Here is a 26318-nt window from a genome sequence, read left to right as displayed (position 1 = left end):
AAATTATAACAGATAATGTACCAGAATTGTATGTACCAAATAATATGTTTCTTTTTCCCATAGATGAAAATGAAATAATAAACACAATTGATTCTTTACACAGCAATAGTGCACCAGGCCTAGATGGATTAGATAACAGGACCTTGAAAGAAATAAAAGAATTAATTTCTAAACCTTTAACTCATATTTTCAATCTGAGCTTGTTATATGGTACTTTTCCAAGAGCAATGAAGCAAATCTGTGTCAGACCTATACATAGAGCAGGTGATAAACTAATTATTAGTAATTATAGACCTATTTCACTGATTAGCAATGTATCAAAAATTTTAGAAATACTAGTTAAATCAAGATTAATAAGTTTTTTAGAAATAAATAATATTCTTTCTCCTAACCAATTTGGCTTCCGCAAAGGTATAAGTACAGAATTAATTAGCTGTACTAGAATTATCAAAATTTGTAACTAGCAATTTAGAGGAAAAGAGTATATGTTTAGCAGTATTTTTAGATTTAGCAAAGGCCTTCGACTCTGTTTCCCATGACTTATTAATAAAAAAGCTTGAGGCAATTAGGTATAAGAGGAGTGCCACTTGAATGGTTCAGATCCTACCTCAGCAATCGACAGCAAAAAACAAAGGTTGAGAACCATATGAGTGCAGAGGGTTCCATGAAGTTCGGAATACCTCAAGGAACAGTTTTGAGACCAATTTTGTATTCGATCTTTGCAAATGAGTTGTGCTCCATTCAAATTCAATGTAGAGTTATAGCCTTTGCTGACGATACAGCACTCCTTTTTCAAGGAAAAAACTGGGAAGAAGTGTTCCAAACAGCAGAGATAGAACTCACAAAAATCACTAGTTGGTTACCGATTGGCATATTTTGACGAGCGCGACTCGCCAGCTTTCTGTTTGGCCTCCAGCTTGCTTGACGAGCCTCACTCGCAGATACTGTAGCTTGATATAAATTGACGTTCCTAGCTCGCTATGCATTGCATAGGGCTTATTTTAGTTCACTAAAGTCACGGTAGGTATTGTGAATTATCAAGACAGCTGTTGATGCTTGTGCTTTGTACTTTTGTTTGGTTAGTTTGAAAAGTTGTTTTGGTTCAACGTTTGGTGTTATGTTCACTTTGAGAAATTTTGTAGTTTGTTTCTATAAGTTGAAATAAACATGACAAACCCAAGGTTGAGTGAAAATGAGATTTCTCGACTTCTTTTGGAGAGTGATGGTGAGTTATCTTCTGAAGAGGAAATTGATGAGCTTCATATGAGTGATAGTGACAGTGATTCCGAGGCTGGTGCCCCGTCTGCTGTAGTAGATTATTGGGATTGGGAAAACAAAAAAAAAAATGTTGTGAAAAATATTCCATTTACTGGCGAAGCAGGAATAAATAATGATTGCCTTCCCAGTATTGATGTAAATATCAGTGAAGTGACTATTGTGGATGCTGTTTTGAGTGAGGATTTTTATACTATGATTAGGAAAGACACCAACAGGTATGCTAAGGAAAAGATAAATACAAAAAATGTTAGTGATAAGGATAAATGGTTTGATATTACAAATGACGAACTAAAATGTTATTTTGCCCTTATAATCTTGGCATCTCAAAACCCCAAGCCCAAATTACAACAGTACTGGACGAAGAGAAAACTGCTAGCTTCACCAATATTTGCACAAGTTATGCCTTTCGCTCGTTTTATCATGATAAATAAATATATTCATTTTGCTAATGATAGTGAAGATGATACTGACAGACTGAAAAAACTTAGGCCAATAATGGAATACCTTGTAAGAAAATTTCAATTAGTTTACACCCCTAAAAATAATATTTGTATTGACGAAAGTTTGATGAAATGTAGAGGTAGGCTGTCCTACATTCAGTTCAATCCCAGCAAACCATCTCGGTTCGGAATAAAATTTTATAAGCTTTGTGAATCAGACTCTGGCTTCTGTTGGAATTTTTCTATTTATTGTGGTCAAGATGATCACCAAAATATGCTGGCCAGTGAGTCAATTGTTCTTGAACTCAGTAGAGATCTCTTGAACCAGGGCTATACAATTTATATGGACAACTGGTACAGCTCTCCAAATCTGTTTCGAGCACTTCTCCAAAATAACACTTATGCTGTAGGGACTGTCAGGAAGCATAGAAAAAATATGCCAAAAACTCTTTTGTCAAAGAAGCTCAAGAAGGGGGAAAGTGACTTTCAAAGTGTGAACAATGTTTTATGTGTGAAGTGGGTGGACAAAAAGGATGTACTTGTTCTTTCTACAATGCATTCAGAAACAAATATGATCGATACAGGTGCTGTTAGAAGGGGCAAGCGTGATAGACATACAGGTAACATTCAAATCAATCCTATCAGGAAGCCACAGCCTGTTATAGATTACAACATGGGAATGGGTGGTGTGGATCGATAGGACCAGGTACTTGCCTGTTTTCCAATAATGAGACGCCAGGCCAAGACCTATAAGAAAATTTTCTACTACATGTTGGACATGGCACTTTTCAATTGTTATAGACTTTGGCTAAAAATAAGTGGAAAGAAATGTCACTACTCCGGTTTTAGAGTGAATGTTGTGGACTCTATATTGAAAAATGCAATTCTCCCCCAATACAAAACGCGAGGAAGACCATCTAGTGGCCCCAGTCCAATGCGTCTTCAAGCTAAACAGTGGAGTCTTTTTGTAGGGAAAATTCCACCAACTCCAGCAAAGGTGAACCCTACAAAACGTTGTATTGTTTGTGCAGCTAAAAAAAAAATAGAAGTGAAACGGTTTGGCAGTGCGAGAGATGTGAGGTTGCCCTGCATATTGCTCAGTGCTTCAAAATTTATCACTCAACCATAAATTATTCATGAACCGTTATTGAAAAACTGGATTGAACTTAGTTAGATTATGTAAGATATGTATAGGTCAGTTTTAGTTATTGATCCAGTTGTTGAATGAAAAACAGTAGTCTATTTAGTCAAATTACAATATGCCTAGTGATTTCCTCTTCACCTACTATATCGTTTTTTTATCATTTCGGTGTTCTAATATTGATTTTATATCCATGTCTAGAATATTTATAAGTGAACTTTATGATAATAATAGAATCAACGTATCAGGAAAGTAAGTGAGCTCTAGCAATGTGACAATAATGCCCACCAAGGTTGCGCGTGAAGAAGCATCAACAGCCATTTTGAGAATGCAAATAACCAGTAAAATGTTGTGAGTAGATTTTTTTCATCATTTTATTTATTAATAATTATGTACTTAAAATGATATCCAGTAATAAAAAAATCGTTTTTTTACATTTTCTCATTGAAAAAATTAATTTGCCAATGGGTTAAGAAATAATTTATTGTCATTAAATTCAGAAAAAAAACAACATTTTCAACTTTTTCTTCAACAAATAGCACAAAACCACACATGACAACAATGAAGCTTCATAATTGTGATAGAAGTAGTAACAATAATTGTAATTGCCCACTAATAGAACGCTCTGACAATATAAAGTATTTAGGAATAATAGTAAATGATTCATTGAAATGGAACAAGTACATAACGTATACAACTACCAAAATAAGGAAGCTTATATACAAATTCTATCAATTGAGGCGTATCATAGACAAAGAAATGTTAAAAACTGTATACTTAACATTAGTTGAATCTCTTTTAAGGTACGGTCTGTTAGTTTGGGGTGCAGCTAACTTCAGTTTTATAGATCCATTATTTAAAACTCAAAAACGCATTTTGAAAATAATGGGAAACAGGGAAATCCGGTTTCCACCTGTAGAATTATTTATAGAAAATAGAGTACTCAGCGTTAGGCAATTGTATATATTGTTGTTATTAGGGTATATGAAAAAACATCAAAATAGGAACCATATCATAAATCATAGCCATAATACTAGAATAAGAGTACCAAGAAGTACCAAGAATGAATACAGCATTTGGGCAAAGATCACTAGGATATTTAGGGCCTACAATATCTAATAGAATACCATTAGAAATCAAAGGAGAGGAAAATTTCAATAGCTTCAAAAGAAAAATTAGACATTGGTTATTCAGTATTGGGATACAAAGTAGTGAGGAACTAATAGTAAGTAGGATTTAGATTTAAGTAGTATTCTTTTTAAATAAGGTAATTTATAGGTAGAAAATAGTACCTCGGTTTAGTATCATTGTACTAGGTGATGCTTAGGGTAATAGATATAGTTTTAGATTTTTTGGAATTTTTGTATTATCTGTTGTAGCATAAATTTGTATTAATTTGATGATAACCTCGACACACATATATAGTGAGGTATAATTTTGTAAACCTTGAATATTGTTATATTATTGAAAATATATGAAAAAATAATATGTAATGTTCCTGAATTTATGAAATGTTCCTGAATATGTGGTAACCTGCAACTCTCCATTCTCTGGACATGCCCCAACCACCTTAACAGTTGCGCCTTGATAACTCGCACAATATCTTCTGGTCTCATAAATTATTATTATTATTTTACCGAGCTTAGTGAGGTCCACAATGTACCATAGAGAAAAGATAGCATAAGTAGATATCCCGTAGTATAGGTATTTTATGTTCCAAAATTTCAAACCGATTTTTGTTAATTCAAGTAAATTACTGTCGACTACTGTCTATTATTATTGTTTTGTTGGGGTGAGAGTGTAAGAACGGCACGGTATGAGAGACTATCAGCGTCACATAGCTTCACGAATAAGAACTACTAGGACTATCGGCTTGAGTTAACACTGAAATTTGGAACATAAACGTTCTATACCAAGGGATATCTTCTTATGCTTTCTTTTCTCTAGTTCGGATTTTCTTTTGTCTGTATTTATGTTCTAGATCTTCGGCCAACGCTAGATTAGATATTTATGAGATTTGGATGTACCTTTTTGAATTGCCTATCGACGTAGGCCCCCATGTGTAGGTTATTCATATTTTGTTAATATTTAATTAATATAAAGTTAATTTATATACAGACCGACAGGCTCACTTCGCTTACCTTATCGGTGTAGCCAGGAAATGGAACGAACAACATTTTTCATTTGAGCTTGCTCCCTTCCTTTTAATAGTCAATAGAAACTTTCAGGCTCGGCTCAAAAACTGGGTTGATTTGAACTATGTAGCTTTGGGTATTGCAAAAATCGCTGTCTATTTAAATCAGAATCAGATCGAAGAAAGATTTTCACAGTACATTTGGGATTAGAGTAGCCTGTTGGGAATTGGTCAATTTGAGAAATTTTGAAATGATGGTGTATAATGTACTGATATTTTTGATACATTAGTCATTTCGGTGTAGAGCTGAACTATTCAATACTATTTTCAAAAATTGTATATTTCTCTTCAATGTTTCGAGGGCATTCTTCAATACTGTTAATCCCAAATAATTTATTGCTTGCTTCATCTTCAATTATATTTCTCAGTTAAATTCTTTCTTTTGTATATTTTTTCTAGAACTATGTGGAAAAAATGCTGTTTTTCTGGCGATGGTGAATATGTTTGCGCAGGTTCTGCAAGGCAACATGCTTTGTATATTTGGGAGAAGAGTATTGGAAATCTGGTCAAAATTCTGCATGGCCCCAAAGGAGAAATTCTGCTTGATGCAGTTGTAAGTATTTTTTAAATCTCTAAAATATTTTTGATTATTTTCTCTAAATCAGATCACAAATTAATGGGCTGAGACTGATTGTTCAGAGACATTTCCATTGAACACTGTCAACTAATCCTTCATTTATTATCTTCTTTAGTCTTCAATGGATGTACTTTTTTAATGTGTTTTAAAATGATGGGCACATGGGAATTCTAAAATGTAGAAGAAGAGCCCAAGAATCAGTGTAGTGGCCAGGAGTTTTAGTTTATATTTCTGGTTTGGTTACGAATTGTAGGTTTGTATCTAACACAGATCCAATTGTAGTGAACCTTTAAAACAATCAAGTCTTCCTGACAAACCTTGGCAAGAAGTTGGAATTGACCAATGTACCTAGAATACAAGGCAGTGTTCATGAAAAGATGCTTAGTAACTAATTCAAACCAACTGATCAGTGTGACGTCATTGGTGCTCTGAAAATCTATTCTTCCATCTTTTCAATGTTACATTGAGCAACTTTGTAAGTCTTTTCCTCTAAAAGGACATAACTTTCAAGTCCCATTGACATTTCCTACGATTCATACAATATTTATTTATCTAAATTTTTCTAGAGGTTCAATACTTTTAGACGGTTGTATCTTTCGGAATGCTCTATTTGGTAAGGGCATGCAAATCGCATACCTGTTGCTCACGTATTGCAACCCCCATCATGTTTTTCCCAGCTCTTCTGTTATTCAATCTTCCAATGATAATAAATTTCATAATCCGATCTTTAATTGGAAATTGTAAACTTGAAAGCATTCATTATACTTGTTATGTTCTAGAATAATGAATATTGTATGCTCAATTAACATCCATTTTATTATATAGTTGAATACAAACTGAATAACTTATAAACAAGGTAATCATTAAGTTGGTTGCCCATAGCAACCATAATGTATAACCATGTGACAATACTATAATTATTTAATATTTCTCCTACATTCTTGATATCTCGTCTGTCTACTGAAATATCAATATATCAAATTCAGTCAATATCAAATCAGTTAATTGAAAGGGGAGAGGGTATGGATACACGACATAAACATGTAATGATAATGACAAAGCTGAATCCACTTAGTTGACTTTGCAGGACTCCTAAAATCAAATGGTTCTGGAGCTGAAATTTGATATTGAGCTTGTGACGCACCCACTCGGAAATCCACAACATCTTCCTCTTCTTTTCCAGTACCCTTTTTCTCACCATTTTGTATTTTCATCACTTCTGACACTAGTTCTTTATCTTCATCTTCACCATGTAGTGAAGACACGTTTTCGAGCCAAGAACCAATATCTATTTATTTATTTATCTCATTGTGTACAAATACTTGACATGAGGAAAGGCATAACTGGCTCATGCCCAAAACTGTTCCAATTTATACCATGCCCAATTTTAAATGCCCATTTCCAATTTATACTATAATGTCCGAATCAAAATGTATGCTATGTCACTTTCACTTGAAAAAAAACCAATTCACTTTCTTCAAAGCTCAGAAAAACGAGAAAATTTTGAATCAAATCGATATTATTAAAGTCTAAAATTAACAAAATCTAGAACATTAATTAATCAGAAATTCTAAATGTTGAATGAAGCTAGAAAATTTTGAGCCAAAAATTTAATGCTTGTGTACACAAACATGGAACTGTTGCTAAGGAAACACTACACTAAAAATTTGAAAGTGTCATACTTGGTATGGTTGGATATGAGTTGTTATTTGCAGTTGGTAATCATGTAAGCTATGTAATTTGCTATGTATGTAAGCATATTTATATTGATGTATTTGCAGTGGCATCCCGTACGTCCGATAATCGCATCGATCTCAAGCGGCCTTGTCTCTGTGTGGGCGCAAAACCAAGTGGAGAACTGGTCAGCTTTCGCGCCCGACTTCAAAGAATTGGACGAGAATGTGGAATATGAAGAGCGCGAGTCCGAATTCGACATCAGCGACGAAGATAGATCAGTAACAGCTGGATCAGACAAGATCGATGAGGACCTGCAGGTCGATGTGGTCAGTGTAGAACCTGTTCCGGCTTTCTGCAGCTCCGATGAGGAAATAGAAGAGGACAGTGTGTTGCAGTTCTTGCCAATCGCCCCCGAGGTTGAGGAGCCTGAGGAGGGTGCAGCTGCTGCCCTCAATCTGCCCAGTCACGACAGTACTGAATCCGATAAAAAGCCCAAACATGTGTATGATATCAAACTGCAGAGCTCTGTAGAAGGTGAGTTTCACTAAATTCTAATTTTCAGTTTTTCTCGAATTGGAATGTGGTCACTTACGATACTGGATTTTAATACGAAATATCAAGAGGAAATTAATAGCAAAAACCGCTTATCAATATTTCAAACAGTTTTGAAGATGTTCACATTTGAAAATAATGATAAATCAAACATAACTATTTAAATAGATAAATTTTTAATGGCTAAATTTAAATTAAGCCGGCCAGATAGCCGAGTTGACTAGGGCGTCGCATCCTTCAGTCGGCTAGTGCTACCTGGTCGCGAATTCGAATCCCGTCATATCCCATCGAATAGGCATGGACCCTTGCACTTCCCATTACCCACGCACAAGCATAAAGCTCATGTGAGCATCATCCCCGATAAAAAAAGTAACTGAAAAAATGAGTACATTGAAAATCTATACTATCAAATTAGGTGACATTCATTCAATCTAGATTCCAGTTCAACTCCCACTCACCAGTGACATTGAAAGTGACCAGCACAGTGAAATTATAATTTCCATGAGTTCTGATTGGACTGTTGCCACTGAGCACAACCTAGCGAGTATGAATAATAATAATTTTAACACTGTAACCGGTCACTCTCACTGTCACTGTCACCAGTGTGTGGGAATCCAGCTCAAATCTACGTTTTCACACGCCATAGCCATAAACACAATCAATTGGATTTCTTGTTCTGGCATGAGCTCGATAAAGAGAACTCTTCAAGAGTTTAAGGATTACCAGAGGTGTTATATGAATTAATATATGAGGTAATGAATTCTCACTGCATAACATCTGTTTGCGACAATAACACTGTTCCCTAACTTGCCTCTCTTTAAACGGGTATGCTGGGCCTTTCAGTAAAACGAGACAATTACAATAGGTGATTGATTCGTTAAGAAAATGGTTTTGTGCAAAGTGACACTTTCCTGCACTGAAAGAAAAATTTACGACCGAGTCGTAGTCGAGTGCGGAATAGCTTCTCGAGTGCAGCAAAGGAACTTTGCGCACGTATTAGGGTACAACCACACTGAAAGCGGAGCGGAGCGAAGCTTGGCGTGGCCTGGTCATAGCGTTCATGATACACACAGGAAGCGTCAAGGGGGGTCGATGTCAAACGAGGCAAACGACAGAAGAGACCAGCGACAGTCAAGACCAGCGACGGTAGAGACCGGCGACATTCGAGGCCAGCGACGGTGGAGGACTCCTGAAAAAGTGGCCTCAAATGTCGCCTGCGTTAGGCGACAGTTGAGACCACTCTAATTTCTGTACACTCCCGACAGTCGAGACCTGCGACCGTAGAGGACTCCTGAAAAAGAGGCCTCAACTGTCGCCTGCGCTAGGCTCTCCAGAATGGTAGACAGCACCAAAAGAATATTATCATTTAATTTGTATGGATTCACCAGCAATTGAATAATATCCCATTATTCCTTCCATATTATGAATAAGTATTGCAACTTTACAACTGTAAATAAACCTTAGTTGCTTCATCATAAAAAACGAAATTTTCAAACTCGTAAATACCTTTTTGATACTTTGATGTCAAATTCTCAGTTCATGATAGATGTCGGATATTATTCTACAAATCAATATCCTGTTACAAATCAATAACTTTTATCAATTTCACACATTCACATTTTACATTTTCTTGATCTATATATATACATTGAGCTTTTCTCATAAAAACAAAATTGTTCATTTATTTCATTAACGATGTTGCTTATGGAATTAATCACATGATTACTTTCATATGATGATAACATCATATGTATAAGTTATAATATAAGTTATAATCATTATAAAATGTATTTTGTCTGGAATCGCAGTAGGATGTGTCCTCAAATGTCGCCTGCTGCAAGCGAGTCTCTAATTTTTGTAAAGGCCCGACAGTCGAGACCAGCGACGGTAGAGGACTCCTGAAAAAGTGGCCTCAAATGTCGCCTGCGTTAGGCGACAGTTGAGGCCACTCTAATTTTTGTACACTCCCGACAGTCGAGGCCTAAGACCGTAGAGGACTGTAAAACTGTCCTCTACGGTCGTAGGCCTCGAATGTCGTCGGTCTCAACTGTCGCGCCCCCGTCAAGGACCTAGAAAATGGCGTTGTCCGTTTACACGGACATTACTTTGTGAGAACAATTACTTAAAGTATTGGATTTTAGCTAAGCCTGCTAGGACAGAGTGGGTTGATGAAATTAACTTAGATCGTCGACTATTTGGTGAATATCACCATCTGTTTAATGTTTTAAGAAAGCACGAGTCCCGAATTTTTGAGTACATGCAAATGTCAACTTCAATTAGAAAAGCCTTACTTTTGATTTCAAAGAGATGAATTTTCTCTTTTGAATAATCAAATAATACATATTACAGGGGAATTTGGGCAAACATTATATATACTATAGTGAGGTCCACGTTATAATGGCAGTGGATGAAGATAGAAGAATAGCTATGCCGATTCTCTGCATTCAAATTATTATATTTCTACACTGTCAAAAACATAATTGGCATCGTTGTAGACCTAGAAAAGGATAGTACCACCGGCTTTGTCGAATGATAGACAAGGATAGCAAAACCAAAGTTGATCAAATACTGTCATTATAACGTGGACCTCACTATAGTGCGATTACTCTGTTGCATATCCATACTTTTTCACTGTTAAAATTAAACTTGAATTTTAAATAACACTTTTGGAATGAAAAGGAAGTCCTTTGGTAGTGACGATCGTTTCGACCTGTTGTTGGTCATCATCAGACTGTGGGAATTTACTCTAATGTCAAGGTTATGTGTGGTAAGGGATGAAGGTGGAGGAATAGGTTGTGGTGGGGGTTGGTGGATACTTAGTGGGGCGGTAATTCACAATACCTTCAACCACCCCAACCCAACATAAACTTGCAGCTTTCCACCACATAATCAACAGACTATTGAATATTCCCATGACACAATTTGATTACAATCAAGAGCTCAACACAATCAAATTCATTGCCCAACAAAAATGGATACTCATCCACTCTAGTCGACAACCTACTCCACAAAATAAGAACAAAATCATCAACCAAGAATAGTATGGAAAATGACCAAAAATTCATCACACTCACATACTACAACAAAAAATCACAGAAAATAGCATCATCTCTCAAAAAACTCAAATACAAAATTGTCTTTAAAATAACAAATTCTCTGAGAAAACATTTCCAACATTACCAAACAAACAAACAGAGATTTGAACAACCAGGCATCTACAAATTGAAATGTAATGATTGCAATAAACTGTATATTGGACAAACTGGACGTGACTTTCAAATAAGATATAAAGAGAACATCAGAGCCATTAATAAACAACAGCCACTCAAACTTTGCTGACCATATTATATCAACAGACCACACATACACTGCCATAGCCACCAATCTTGAAATCCTCCATATCTCACAAAAAAGCAGAAAACTCAATGTATTGGAACAATACTAAATTTACAAAAAACAGTTTCCCAACAGTCTCCTTAATGATCAAATAAATTTCTCTTCCCACACACTCTTTGACAAAATAGTCCACAGTTCAAAATTACCGCCCCACTAAGTATCCACCAACCCCCGCCACAACCTATTCCTCCACCTTCATCCCATACCACACATAACCTTGACATTAGAGTAAATTCCTACACCTACAGTCTGATGATGACCAACACCAGGTCGAAACGATCGTCACTACCAAAGTAAGTGCATTTTCACTCCAAAAGTGTTTTTTAAAATTCAAGTATACTAGTGTAGTAGTTGGTGGGAAAACGTAGTGGAATATTTGTATTATTATGTACTTAATACTTGTATTATTATGTACAAGAGTAGACCACTAGTATGTACGAGTACATTAGTAGGGCACTCGCAGTTTGACGCTCCGCTCGTAAACGCTCCAAAACACAAACCAGCTTGTTCCAAAGTTTGACGCCACGCTCCGCTCCGCTCTGCGAGTAGACGCTTCCAGTGTGTTTTAGCTCATTACTTAACATGATATTGTTCACGACGCTCCTCAACGCCACGCCATGCTCCGCTTTCAGTGTGGTTGTACCCTTACACATATTTTTCCTACAGTTGCCATTGAATATGAAAAGTGAGTTATTGGGGTAAATATGTCCTAAATTCATCAAATGTTTGTGATATTTTGTGATTAATAACAAATATGAATAATTTTAAAAATACTAATTCAATTGAAAAGTATTTTTAATTTCTAATAGTTTATTAACCAATCACTGAAATAATGAATAATTTATAATATTTATATTATTGTATAATTGAAAAAAATTTAATTCTTATAAATTATAATATTTTTTTAATAAAATAGAAGTATTTATTAATAATTAATCCATTTAATTAGTCCAAATAATTTTTTTATTTCCATTATAAACTATTCAATAAATAGTTTTAAATATTTGTCAAAATTACATGATAATCTTCATTGAGGTTGAAAATTCTCAGCAAAAGAAGAAAGAATCGTTTCTCCAACCACATCAACCGTTTCAACCTTTCATTTACCAGTCCAGATGCTGCCATCTGAGCCATTGAGCCACTCCAATGATAAATGGAGTTGCTTGATGGTGGTTCTATCTTATGTCAGCATTGAAATGATTACCACAGTCAGTTTTCACGCACTGTTCCTCTATATAACCTACTAATTATTTTGCGTTGTCATGCTGAGATCTGGAGTACGCAAAATACTCACTTTGCGCACTAGTGCGGAAAAGTGATTCTTTGCGTTCTGTAATCAGTGCAGGAATGGCGACTTTTCAAGGTAATTGTAGGAAATAGTTATTTGTGCAACTAGTGCGCAAAGTGACAGTTTGCTGCACTGAAAGAAACAGGTGAGGGCGGAATGGTTTGTTGAGTGCAGCAGAGGAACTTTGCGCACGTATTTCACATTAAATTTTTCCTACAGTTACCATTGAATATAAAAAGTGGGTGATTATGGGTAAAATTGCCTGAAATGCATCAAATGTTTTTCTGTGTAATTTTATTATCAATAAATAAAATTGAATAATGTAGTAGTAAATGAATGAAGGCTGTGTGCTGAATGTGGCGGCTGTCATCCACTGTTGTACACCATGTCCTTGATATTATTATAACGTGCACCACAACACTATGAGTATTACCAACATAATTTTGATTTTGCTGCACTGGTGCTCCATATAACCTACTAACTATTTTGCGTTGTCATGCGGCAAATCTGGAGTACGCAAAGTACTCACTTTGCGCACTAGTGCGGAAAAGTGATTCTTTGCGGCCTGCAATCAGTGCAGAAATGGTCACTTTTCAGGGTATCTGTAGGAAAAACATATTTTTCAATTCAATGGTCATGAATGTGAAGTAAAAAGTTTGTTATTTACTGTACAATAGGTGAAAGAATGATTATTTGATATAACATCTGATAAATATGTCCTCCATTGGAATCTATTTCCAACGGAAGACATGGAAAGCATTCCTCATAAAATAAATAACATCAATGCGTCCCATTCAACCAATTCTGATTGTTTCAAGTGAATCTCACTATTAAAACTTTTTTGTCTACATTCCCGATTGCCTATTAAAGTTACACTCTTGTCTGTAAATATATTTAATTCATAAATTATTATTAAACGAAAATCCAAATTAAATGCTGTAGACTAATTAAATACCCCGAAGACTTCTGCTACTGCAAACATTGACAACAGGGTAAACAGCTAGATGAGAATTCGATGAGCGCTACTATTCAAAAATTATTTGTCAGCCCGGGAATAATCAAATAATTTTTGAATAGTAGCGCTCATCGAATTCCCATCTAGCTGTTTACCCTGTTGTCAATATTTGCAGTAGCAGAAGTCTTCGGGGTGAATTACAGCCTTTAATTTGGATTTTCGTTTAATGATAATTATGAATTCATTAGCATTTGAATAATTGCAATATCTCAGTAATTTCCATATGTATATATAATTCAATGTTCAATGTATCAATACTTGAAGAATATTCCTATTGTTTCAGAACAACATCCATTACTGAGCGTCAAAGGTGAAAAGCGTCAAACGTATGGAGCCAAGAAAAATGCTACCAAGAGGAAATTCAACCAGTGAATAGATATTATGGGTCCAGTTCCTTATCATTTCTAAAACTATTATATGAGCCATTTAAAAGACAAGAAATCTCATAAATGATTTAGAAATATTTTTGTCCATGAATTATTTGTATAAAAATCGGTTGAATTTGTTGATATTTACCATCTTATATAAATAAGTGAATGTTGATGGTGTTGAAAGCTTTAAAAATATCAGGCAATACAATACAGTATTTCATTTAACCTTGAAACTATTAAGTTTAATATGAGTGTCTTGCCTTTGATGTATGAAAAGTTTTACAACTTTTTTGTCTGATTGCATAAAGATTTGCTCAAGATATAGTATATGGTATGGATATACGATATTATAATATACTGTAAATAAGATATAATTTTATTATCTTCACTCTTGTGTCTTGTCGTAGATTAATCTCACTAACTTTGGCACTAACCTCTTGAAAAATCACTCAGAGAATTTATATCTATCTACTATTGTTTAAAAATAGAAACATCATGTATGATTTTATATCATGAAATGGCAAGTTGATTATTTTCAATTGAAATCATCTTTTTTCTGTAGAATAAGCAAATTTAATCATTTGTTAATTTATCATACTCATTGTGAAATAAGATAAATCCACTTCACATCACATTTACTGAAATATGAATTTAAAAAAATTATTCCAGGAGCCGATTTTCTTATTAATTGCAGTATTTGCATGAATGGTTGGCTCTTGTCGTTTCTTTGCCCTCATTAGTTGGTAATTACGAAGTAAACTTGCATTATTTTATCTATTTCAAATATCTATAAGTGTGCCGTAATTGTCTCTTATTCTACATTTCAAGTATCAATGAGCATGTTATTCTCACACACAAATTTTAGCACTTGTTATCATTAGTTAAGGAACTTGAAAACAGATATTTTATTATAATGATTTATTTAACACACTCATAAACACGATTGAAAGATACAAGTGATGTGCTCTCTAGCACATCTGATTGACCTAGCAAGAACAATACAGTGCTTAGGTCAGCATTAGCTAGAGGTTTACCAAATATGTAAGTCCCCCCCCACCGCAACCCACTAAGTGTGAAGCTGCCCTTAGCTTTTAAAAAAATGGACATTAATCGCAAGTTTAATAAATCAAGCATCAATATTACTTGGCAATTTTGTATACATTTTTTTTAGAAAATTTGTATACAAATTTCCTTCCTTGGCTTTAGAAAATTTGTGCCAAATTATTATAAGAATGGCTCTTAGTGGAGTCTGATCATCAATAATATTGAATTATTGAAACGTTATGTTTGTAGTATGTATCTGGTCACAACTATATCAGGCATCTTCCTATTTCCTATACATTTAGTTGATGAACTATAATCTCATTCTCCCAAAATACGTTGCTATATCCAAACAAATGATTTTTGTTATCTTTTTTTTTAAGTTGAGTTCTTTTGTTAAGAAAAATATTAATATTTTTGTTTTTGTCAGCACTGTGAATAATACATGTAGTTACATGTTCTGGATTATCATTTTTTCAAGTTCAGTTCTTTTGTTAAGAAAAAAATAGTAATATGTTTTTTTTGCCAGAACTGTGAATAATACATGTATTACATTAAACAATAAAAAACGATCAACTACTTATATTTTTTCCTAAAGAATACCCATCTTTCAAAACAAATTCACTGCATCTATTTGAGTTTCTATCATCTAAAAATCAAGTTAATTGTTCAATACATAGATTCTCAATACTAAAATAATGATTATAATTTTACAATTTTTTCAAGTTCACAATTCCATAGAATAATTTTTCGTGACGAGCTACAAAAGAAGGATGTAAATCGAGCTACAAAAGAAATGTAAATAGTCTTGAATTGTTTCATTGTCTTGAATGACATGATTATGACAATAGAAAAAATGTTTAATAAATCGCCGACCATAGTCAATAAAATACGAATTGTGGTAAATACCAAATGGTGCAAATTGTGCAATCAAATGGTTGAGTTCCACGCAATAAACGATGTTAGTATATAACGAGTTCATAACTCGTATCAGGTTATCACACACTGGCGCCGACTCCATAATGCCTGGGTGGGCTTTGGTTGAGCCCACCCTAAATTTTGACCCTCCATTTGAAATTATCAAGTATTAGAATATTTTTTCCATTAATATAGAAATAGATAGATAGGCATGCACAGCCCAATTTCTTTGGAAGATTATATAGTCTATTCATAGCAGAAATGAATATTCTACATGTATACATTGATTTATTGGCTGACAAAAGTCTAGATGGAATTAAATTGCATTTGGCATCTTCTTAACAAGCAGGTTTTTTACTGAGAAGTTAGCTTAAAATTCCCCTCCATATTCCATTTTCAACTCTCCATTGTGTATATCATACTCCCTTTCCATATGCCACTCAACACTTGGGAATGTTCTCATTCTTTTTTAAACCACCTTAAAAAGTTTCAGGTAAGGCCTCAAATTCAGCTTACATTCTGATTTCAATCTTTCATGTAATGTTTTTTCAAGAGATTGCTGACTGCAGCTATTGACTGTATTTAAAATACAATTGTAAAAACATACAATCATTTAAAATACAAAAATTACATATTCATTGAAACAGCCCGATGTTTCATTAAACTGAAAAATATTTTTTGAATCCCTAGTCCAGTTAACGAAAAATTATAGAGGAAAAATTTTAACAAGTAAACTTGTAGGAAATGCAACTAGCTTCATTTTTGTTCCTTCATTTTTTTGTCATGTCGCTGAAATGCAATGTTCCCGAGATAAATGCATGCGGAAAACGCAACCACCCTCATCCCTCAAGAACAGAGTGTAGAATTTTTGTATGTTTACCTTCTAACTACCTTAAACAGAACTGCGGGGTCAAAAATTGTCTTCCAAGCTTTTTCTTCTATACCCTTTTTTGAGCCTCATTGCCTTGGCAACTGTTAATATATATTAGAGATCTGTATTGTAAGTGATTAATCTGAATACAGGCCACCTGAAGACTTATTATTTGATTGAATTATTGCCTTTAGTTCAATTTATTCAGTTTAGATTACAATGAAGTGGAGTTATGAATGCAAATGTTGCTATCTCATTTTATATATGAACCCTCAAGAACTAGTTTTGTAGAGTGAAAATCCGTAACAATATCAATGAAAACAATAGAATTTTCTTAACAACTTGTTTATCAAAAATAATTCTTATTTCATAAAAACAGACATTATCGTAATATAAAATCAGACCTATAATATTAATAATCTAACAAACAATTTGAATATAAACTCAATGATAAATTCAGCTACGGTATCTAGTTTTATTTCCTAGCAGAAAAATTGGATTCATACAATTTATTAAAATAACTTGACACATTTTGTAGGTAACGTTCAAAGTTGTCAAATATAAAAAATAAGTTAATTTGAAATAGACTCGAATAATAACGAGGATTAGAGCAGACATATCTGTTAGTTTTCCATTATTGAAACTTCTACTCATCACTGTAAAACAAAATTATTCATATGAATAATTTAATGAGAAGCTTTTACAAACTATTTGGGTGAGTCTATGGTGCTTAATTTAGCTATTTTGGAAGAGGACGGTGATAAGTGATCAGTGACCGAGTTCAGTAATTTTTTAACACGTGACTGAAGAGGCACCAACGACGTTTTCAGGCGATCGTCCACTTCATGGGGCTTTAACGCCACCCAATACTTGTCAAAATCACCCGAGCATTCGTATCTGGCCAGGCATTTCGCTATAAATATAACTAGATCTGTTTTGGAGAGTTTGTTTTCAGAATCACTCATGTAACGAAAACACCATACTGAGTCCTTCACCACAGTTTCTCGAATCACCAGTCCATACGTGTCTTTTACATCTGCAATAAAATTATCAGATAATTAAAAAAATAGTAATAACTTCATAAGAATAATTATGGATGGATCATTAATATGATGATGAGGATGTCCAGCACTTCTGCAGGCAGGGAATAATGCGATTTACGTATTCCTTTTGCTAGATGTAAGGTAAGATCAGGCAAGATGTCTGTTTATAAAATTATGCATTAATTTTTGTCAACAAAATACATTTTGTAAATTATTGTGCAATAAACTATTGTTTTAGTTCAAAACGAACTAAGACGAATTAGTATGTCTAATTTAGCAAGTAGTATTTTATCTCGCTAAGGTAATTTGTAGATTTTCATATGATCCAGTACCTTGATTGGGGTTATAAAATCTACCTTATGGATGGGTTATGAGTACCTACTTTATCGGGCTTAATGAGTTATTTTCATGAAGAAAATAAACTTGAATTTCTTCAAGTTCACGTTTCAAGTGTTCAATTAATTGTATTTTATGTTATTTTGGTGAAAAAATAGATTTGAATGATTTGTTATTTTTGAACCTATGAAAACTAAAGCTGACATTCTTCAATACAGTGGCGGACCAAGGGGAGGGGCAAAGAGGGCAATCACCCCCCCTCCCTAGATCCTAGAAAAAAGTAGGAGAAACGGCGTAAATCTAATAGGGCAAAATTATGCTAGCAACAAAAATTTGATAAATAACTTGAAAAATTTATTTAAGAGGAATGATAGAATGACATAAATATATAATATATATATATATATATATAGCACATAACAGAAAACACTTTAAATTTTGTAATATAAATTAAAACAGGAGACACAAGATATAAATAGATTGAAAACACTTAAAAACTTACATATTATAAACGGAAATTTTATTATCAACCGAGCAGTGAATGGTCTTCAATCTTTTTAAGTGTTTTCAATCTATTTATATCTTGTGTCTCCTGTTTTAATATATATATATATATAAAATAAAAAGATAAGGAAAGCAAATAACTACGAACAAAAATTTATATATAATCATTAATATAACACTACTATCATTCATATTATCAACATTATTATGAGGGGGATAAACTATATTACAATACAACATTTTCTGCTGAAAAATCCAATAAGTTTGGACTAAGATTGATTCTCGTTGCAGCACACAAACCTCTGGTTTTTAGGCAACGTCTGTGAGGTTATGTTGAGAAAAATATATTTATTTCATCTTTATGTTCAAATTAGTTATTTGTGCAACTAGTGCGCAAAGTGACAGTTTGCTGCACCGAAAGAAACGTTTTCGCCACACTTGGATGTAATGAGCTGGTTTACGTGCGTCATATGGAGGCCGAAAGTGATTGTTTTCCGACCAGGCCGGTAAAACTTTACGGCCCTAGGGCTGTAAAATGACCTTGAATAACGGCTGATCGTGTCCGATCTCACAAAAATCATAGAGATAATCTCATAACGACTGTAATAATCTAAATAATTATGTATCGTGAATCGTAATAATAATTGTAATTATGTATCTATATAATTATGTATCGTGAATCGCGGTATCATGTCTATAATATATTTTATAAATTACTGTTTCATAATTTAATATTTATTATTGTGTTTTTGATATCAAACAATAGAATACGATGATATCTCCATAGCCTCAACAATATAATGTTGGCTGCATTGTCCATTGTCAGAAAGGTACGTATCGCAAGTATTTAAAAGTGAAGAATCAAATTTGAAATCAAAGTACAATAATTGTATCAATATTTAAAAGTGAGGTAGAGTAATAATTGTTTCTTTTTTATTATCGAATTCCACTTCTTAATGCAATACAATCAACAATAATAATAGGAAAATACAGCAGAGATCTAAAGTTTAAGGTAAGCCTACTGGTGAAACTCAGCCTTGACTGAAAAATTCCTAGTAATTTTTCCATAATTTATTATTAAAACTTTTAGATAATTTTTCTTCAATATCAAACCATACAGAGAAAACATTAGGCCCACTCAAGATTGAATCTTCGAATGTTTTCTCTTAACTATTTTCAGAGCAATATTTTGTTGTGAATATGCCGGCAAACCGGCTTCAAGTTTGCCGCTATACACTATATTATAGTAACCTACATAGTACGTTACCTGACTTACAGGCCTCTACGATCAACAATACACAATGGCCGAGAGCGTAAAGGCGTAATACATCAGAACTCAAAGCTCAGTGAATTACAAACATAATCTACGTTCGAACCTTGGTCAATGACATTTTTTTTGTCGATGAATTTCGACTTTTATTAGCTATTTTTTATATTAGTTACCGTAATTTAAATTTCAATCAATTTTTTAGATATATTTTGAGACAAAACTGTGAAATATGCAATTATATCAATTTTTTAATCACATTATTTCAAAATAGTAATGAAAAGTCTATTCATCCATCTATCCATGAGATATTGCACCAGGTGCAAAGCGCGAGCTATAAAAATTCAAACAATTACGGTATTCGAAATATTAATAGTATAAAAATATTGTCACTATTGTAAATTATTAATTAGTAATATTGAAATTAATTGACAGTGAAAGTTGTCATAACCAAGATTCAAACTATCAAAATACGCTGTTTGAATTTTATTTATTTTCCAATTTCTTATATATTGGGGAGTTTTTTTTTTTTGGTGTGGCGAAAAATAGTGTTCGCAACACGGGCAAAAATGTTTTTCGTACAAAAAACGTACATTTTCGACCCTAGGTGCGAAATATACTATTACGCCCGAGCCGTAGGCGAGGGCAGAATGGTTTGTTGAGTGCAGCAGAGGAACTTTGCGCACGTATTGCACATTAAATTTTTCCTACAGTTACCATTGAATATGAAAAGTGGGTAATTATGGGTAAAGTTGCCTGAAATCCATCAAATGTTTTTCTGTGTGATTTTATTATTGATAAAAACCTTAATTTATTGTCAAATTGAATAAAAATGTTGTCCTTGGTTATAATATCTACTTAATAAGGTGCTCGTTGTTCTTCGTTGCACCTCTGCTCACTATAGCAGCCCAGTCACTGTTACCAACTTCATTTTGATTTTGCTGCACTGTTGCTCCATATAACCTACTAACTATTTTGCGTTGTCATGTTGAAAATCTGGAGTGCAGAAAAAAAATGTCCCGCACTAGAGCGGAAAAGTGATTTTTTGCGTTCTGTAATCAGTGCAGCAATGGCCACTTTTCAAGGTAACTGTAGGAAAAAATATTTCAATGGTGTTTTTGTTTTGAAAATTGAAGAATTTGAAACGTATGTCCTGAATAATGTGTTTGTTACCGAGAAAATGATCGCGGACGGTTGCAAATGTTTCTTCAAATTTCGATTTTTTTTAATTTGTGGTAGCCTCTTAAAGATACTTGAATGATAGAATATTAAGTAAAATTAGCTGATTTTTTGAAAAAAATAATATTATAAGTATGCAACTTCAATGAGTGTTTAGATGATGGATGCCGAAAGACGTTATTTTGAAATTTATGACTTAATATAACACATTTGAAAAATCTCTGCTTTGTTTAATAAAATGCCATGAATGAGGTTAGGATGAGTTTTATACAAAATAGTTGTTGAACTAGAGTATCTACAATTTCTTCTGATTTAAAACTCCCTTAAACTATCCCTATCTCTCCCTATCCTACTCCCTATCCGAGTTCCTTTTAAATTGGAAAATTAGTTTTTCTGGAATATTTTTTCCCATTATATCAACGATTAATAATTTAATTGAAGATACTTCAATTTTGAAGATACATACTTCTAATTGGTTTTTCAACTGATTGTACATTAGAATTGATCATTCAAGTATCCTTATGAGGCTGCCACGAATTTAAAAAATGTAAAATTTGAGATAAATGTGCAATCTTTCACAATTACTATCTAGGTAAGAAAGCACTTGAGGACACATGCTTACCAAAAAATTTTCCTTCATTTTTATGTAAAAAACCACTTGCGAAGTTTGACGGTTCAGAAAATTTCAGAAGACCTGTCACGGAAAAAGATGAATATATAGAAAAACTTAGGAACAATATACTCACCATTATTATCAATTACATCAACAACTTTTCTTATTTTATGCAATGGCAAGATTTGTAGATGCTTGTATAGTACTTCATCTTCTGTTTTGGCAGTATTTTCCTCTTTTCTTTTGTTTTTAAGCGTTGCAATAGCTATCTTCTTTTTGAGACGACTGATCTGAAACGAATAATACTAAATACATACAGCAATAGAAGGAATTATCACCCCATGAGACTTGTGCTTTCAAGTTTCTATACGAACATACAGAATAAGTGATAAAATAATGCGTATTAATTATTAAGTAGCTGAAAACTAAAACTGTTATAATCAAGTGCTACAAACATATAGGATAAGTGGTAAAATTATGCATTATAAAGAAGCTGAAAACTAAAACTGTTTTATTCAAGTGGTACTCAAGTCAGTTATTTTGATTAGAGAAATTATGTCAAGCTTGGAGAAGGGAAGTTTCTAGTGATGAAACTGGTTGGATCGACTTTTGTGAGGTATCATTCTATTGTCAATATCAGTTGAAGGTTTTCTTCCTGAGAGTGATATTCACATAAGAACTAGACTTGTGCGTGAGATTTAAGAAGAATTAGCTAAGAAGTAACAGGCGCAATTTAACTGCTTCCATCGATTAGGTACCAGCGCCATATCAAAGCCAACCACTTCCCTCAGTTGCATAAGTGATAAAAATAAATAAACAATGAATATTTAACACATTAATCAGAAGAGAATTATAGATACTTTATTATTACAACAATTACTCAAAATATTGAGCAAATCGAGTACCACATATAATTCACACAGCTCATTGATATCAATTTGTTTGAATCTCGGTCTTCCAGAGTTGGAAGTTATCCGCAAACTTACTTACTATTTATATCGAGCAGAAGTAAAAATGTTTACATAAATCAACAGTAATTTTATTTAAATTGGGAATTAACTTACCTCCAAAACATCTGAAAAAAGGTGGAACGCCAAATAATCACCTGGCATTGAGATGTTGCCAGTAATCTCTTGACTAAAAAATGTTACTCTTAGACAACGGTGCGATGATACAAGGGTAACCTGTTAAATTGCAAACATTTTCAAAATTTATATTTATATACTCTTAGACAACGGTGCGATGATACAAGGGTAACCTGTTAAATTGCAAACATTTTCAAAATTTAAATTATGAAAAGCATAATTTCTCATTAAAACTCGAATAGATAGAATTCATGAAATTTCATCAAAATGTTATAAATGCACAATTGTTACAAAATTGGAGATTTATTGACTTACTGGGAGCTCTTTCAGTCTAACAGCAGAGTATACAATAGAAAAAATACTCTTATAGCAACTAAATACATACAAGAATGGCTCGTATTACATTCAAGTCTACAGGTTGGCACTCCAGTGAGACACCAGTTGTGTCCGTGTCTGACGCCAGGTGAGGCACTAGTGGAGTCCCAGCGGTGTCCCGAATTGACAACGAGAATCTGATGTCTTGACTATTAATGGGTGCAATAAGAACTAATTCAATGTGACGTGATTTGTTTTCTAATGTAATCTACACATCAAATAAGAGTATCATAAGGAAAGAAGAAGTTCTACGATTCAATCCTAATCTTCATATTGTGGCTACATCTCGATGATCCGTACTCAAATTCAAAGACCTTGTCTATTTTTTATCGAAGTTACTTTCGATTTTTATTCCAAAATCGAGAGCATGACTTCTTTCAACATTCTCTATTTTTATTGAGACTATGTATGGTCTTTGTTTAGTACAGTTCAAAGTACTGTAAGTTTGATCTGATGAATCTTTTATATCCCTATAAATTTGCTTCTCCTCCGATTATCCATATACGAGTAATTTCCAGCAGAACATATGCGAACAATTGGAACTGAAGTAGTCTACAATTAATGAATAGTTCATGTAGGTTTATAAGTTAAAAGTTGCCCAAGATTTGATAAATTATTACTCACCGGACAGTTTTTTATGCTAGTATAGACACGGAATACTGAGGTTAATTTCTCTGTTTCAATCAGTTCTTCATTCATCAAGCGTAAAGCAGCTTCTACGGACTGCAGACCTTCTTCGAGAGCATTTCTGTGTTGACAGTCTTGGTCGGTTCTACCAAGCACCTCTGAAATTTTCAAAGCAATAAATTATTCTATATTATTCTATAAAATCCCACTAATATGAGGGTAATTTTTTCAATCTCCGATCTCATATAACAACACAGACAAACGGTAGGGAGGCCATTTATACTGAGCTGAACAGTTTGTCCTTTCCACGCTCTGCCTGAGTGACACTATTTGAAAAGACATTCTGCGTCACCGTGAGACTGAGTCTCAAGAGCTTTGCGATTTGAGTCGCGCTAGTGTGAATAGATCCATATAATACTTTATTGTTTTTAGGAACTGAGAGATTATTCAGTTGAAATTGTAAGGCAAAAAAAAAATTGTATTACAATAGTCACTTTGGTAAAAAGTTGTGTAACGTATTTTTCAATATGAATAAATAAGTAAATAAATATCAAGTGAATATTAGTAAGTTTTCAATAAATCTGTTTCTGTAATGAAAGAGTGATGATGAAATTATCTACAGGAGAGATTGATTTTGTTCTACGTAAATACACAATCATTCAATCAAGAATAATATGAAAACATAATTACCTTTTATGAGAAGTGTGACACTGCCTAAACGTTGTAGTGGCCTATGCATCAATTCTTGAAGTGTTTGCCTCCCACTTTCAGGTTTATTCTTGCTTATTTCCAAAAGAGCTCTGAAACGAGGATTTGAAACAGACAAGTTTCTTATGGTTTTCCTTGCTTCTTCAAAACCATTGCAGAACTTTGGATATTGTGTTTTCAACTCATCACTCTGCAAATGATTCAATATTTGTGAATCAGATTTATTTTATTCTCTTGCAGTGAAATGAGAAGTTAGTAAATAGTGTAATCTTGTGATCAAAATTTACGGTTTGTACAAAACATAATATAGGATCTAACACGTCAAGATGAATATTGGATAATTCCAATTGGATCAAAGTAGCAAAGATAACCTAGGCTGTGGAATATTTCACTCTTCTCAACTTCGATTATAGAAAATAGGGAGATTCTTGCTACTGATTCTTATAGCACGGTATCCAGCGAATGGTCGTTTTCACACTTGTCGATAGTCGGCCGACACTAAGAATTGTCCTCTGATAGGTCAATTCTCAACCAATCAGAGGACAATACTGAGTATCGGCCGACAATCGGTAAGTTTGGAAACAACCAAGTTGTGAACCCCTTCAACAATGAGATAACATTTGAACTACACTTCAACTATACATTGAAGCAGTTTGAGCTTGAAAATTGATCGAGTATTAGTCTTTGGCCCGGTTGCACAAAATACTGTTAAATTTTAGTAAAAGATTAAATGCCATGACAATCAAATAGAGGAGACTTTTTAGAAATAAGACTTCTCTGATTGGTTCTCGCGGAGTTCAATCATTATTAAAATGTAATAGGCTTTTGTGCAACTGGGCCTAATTCTCAAATAATAGAAGTAAGAATCAACATTCCTACCCAGTTATAATGGGATGATGAACCTGGTAAATAATACAAAATACTATGTGTATGCCTACTCAAAATTCAGTATTGATGATTACCAAGTGATAAGGATGATGTCTGGCGAATTCATAAGTTATTGTTTTACTTTAATATTTTAAAACAGTTAGTTTCAACTCACAAGCGAAAAGAGAATTGAAAAAATAAGTAGAATTTCAAAGATACATTGAGTAATTAGGGTGAAACGAGAAGATATTATCACTTGCACATGTAGTATTGACAACACCTTTTCATTTCACCTTAATAAGGAGAGATTACCCAACCAACATACCTGTATACTTCGAATTTTAAATATGTAATGTCATGCAGAAATCTACTCTCCTAATTTCATGTAATGGACTAGAATTATTTTCCTGCGTCTCATTTTATCAGTAAAAAGATAATTGATTCCAGTATAGAATGACATTTTCCAACTTACATATTTAGAAAAAGCGCTGAAAGCTTTCTTGCCTTTATTTTCACGACAAGCCTTTTCTATATCTTCAAGCATGTTCTTATGTAATGTAAGCAACTCCTGGGTATTGAGAAAAATTTGTTTACTTTGTGTCCCATTGATCATGGGCCCTCCAATTTGTATCTCGTTTTCTGCTTTTTCCTTTATCTGTAATTACATATTACAAAAGGGTTATAACAACCAGCTAGTGAATTTAATTTTAACTGTAAATGAATTGAGTTATAGTAAGTTCATGCTTGAGAAATTGAACTGTTGAATAAAAATCAGTACAAAATGTTATGAGCTGCGCGAAAGTATTCATTAGTGTTATGATTGTTGGCTTAGTACAAAGCAAACACTTATAGTGAGGTCTAGCAGTTTCAATGAAATCATATTGTAATTGATTGGCAAATCGTAATAAATTTTGTACTGGGAGACAAAGAATCGGATTCTATCTTCTTTCTTCAT

The 26318-nt window shown here is 33.5% G+C and overlaps 2 protein-coding genes across 9 annotated transcripts in view; one reads left to right on the top strand and one right to left on the bottom strand.

Moving 5' to 3' along the window:
* Nucleotides 1-15549, top strand: part of LOC111047778 (retinoblastoma-binding protein 5 homolog) — a 58122-nt gene extending 42573 nt beyond the window's left edge. Inside the window, exons 8-10 of the mRNA XM_022333613.2 lie at nt 5453-5606; nt 7412-7841; nt 13842-15549. Coding sequence (XP_022189305.1) covers nt 5453-5606; nt 7412-7841; nt 13842-13930 — 673 coding nt within the window. The 3' untranslated portion in view covers nt 13931-15549. The remainder of the gene's footprint in view (nt 1-5452; nt 5607-7411; nt 7842-13841) is intronic.
* Nucleotides 15550-17088: 1539 nt separating this feature from the next.
* The window catches only part of LOC111047779 (protein ECT2), a 263745-nt gene continuing 254515 nt past the window's right edge, over nt 17089-26318 (bottom strand). For 7 of the 8 annotated variants that reach the window (XM_039441642.1, XM_039441644.1, XM_039441645.1 and 4 more), the window contains 6 exons: nt 25836-26018; nt 24479-24686; nt 23786-23946; nt 22766-22885; nt 21835-21991; nt 17098-17795 (listed from right to left, as the gene is read on the bottom strand). In XM_039441642.1, the coding sequence (XP_039297576.1) occupies nt 17467-17795; nt 21835-21991; nt 22766-22885; nt 23786-23946; nt 24479-24686; nt 25836-26018 (1158 nt within the window). In that variant the 3' untranslated portion in view covers nt 17098-17466. Of the gene's footprint in view, nt 17796-21834; nt 21992-22765; nt 22886-23785; nt 23947-24478; nt 24687-25835; nt 26019-26318 lie in introns of all 8 variants that reach the window. The other variant, XM_039441641.1, reaches the window with a different exon arrangement.

The sequence above is a fragment of the Nilaparvata lugens genome, chromosome X (genome assembly GCF_014356525.2).
Source record: "Nilaparvata lugens isolate BPH chromosome X, ASM1435652v1, whole genome shotgun sequence".
Taxonomy (NCBI): domain Eukaryota; kingdom Metazoa; phylum Arthropoda; class Insecta; order Hemiptera; family Delphacidae; genus Nilaparvata; species Nilaparvata lugens.
The sequence above is the reverse complement of the archived record's forward strand: the minus strand, read 5'-3'. Positions and strand labels throughout refer to the sequence as shown.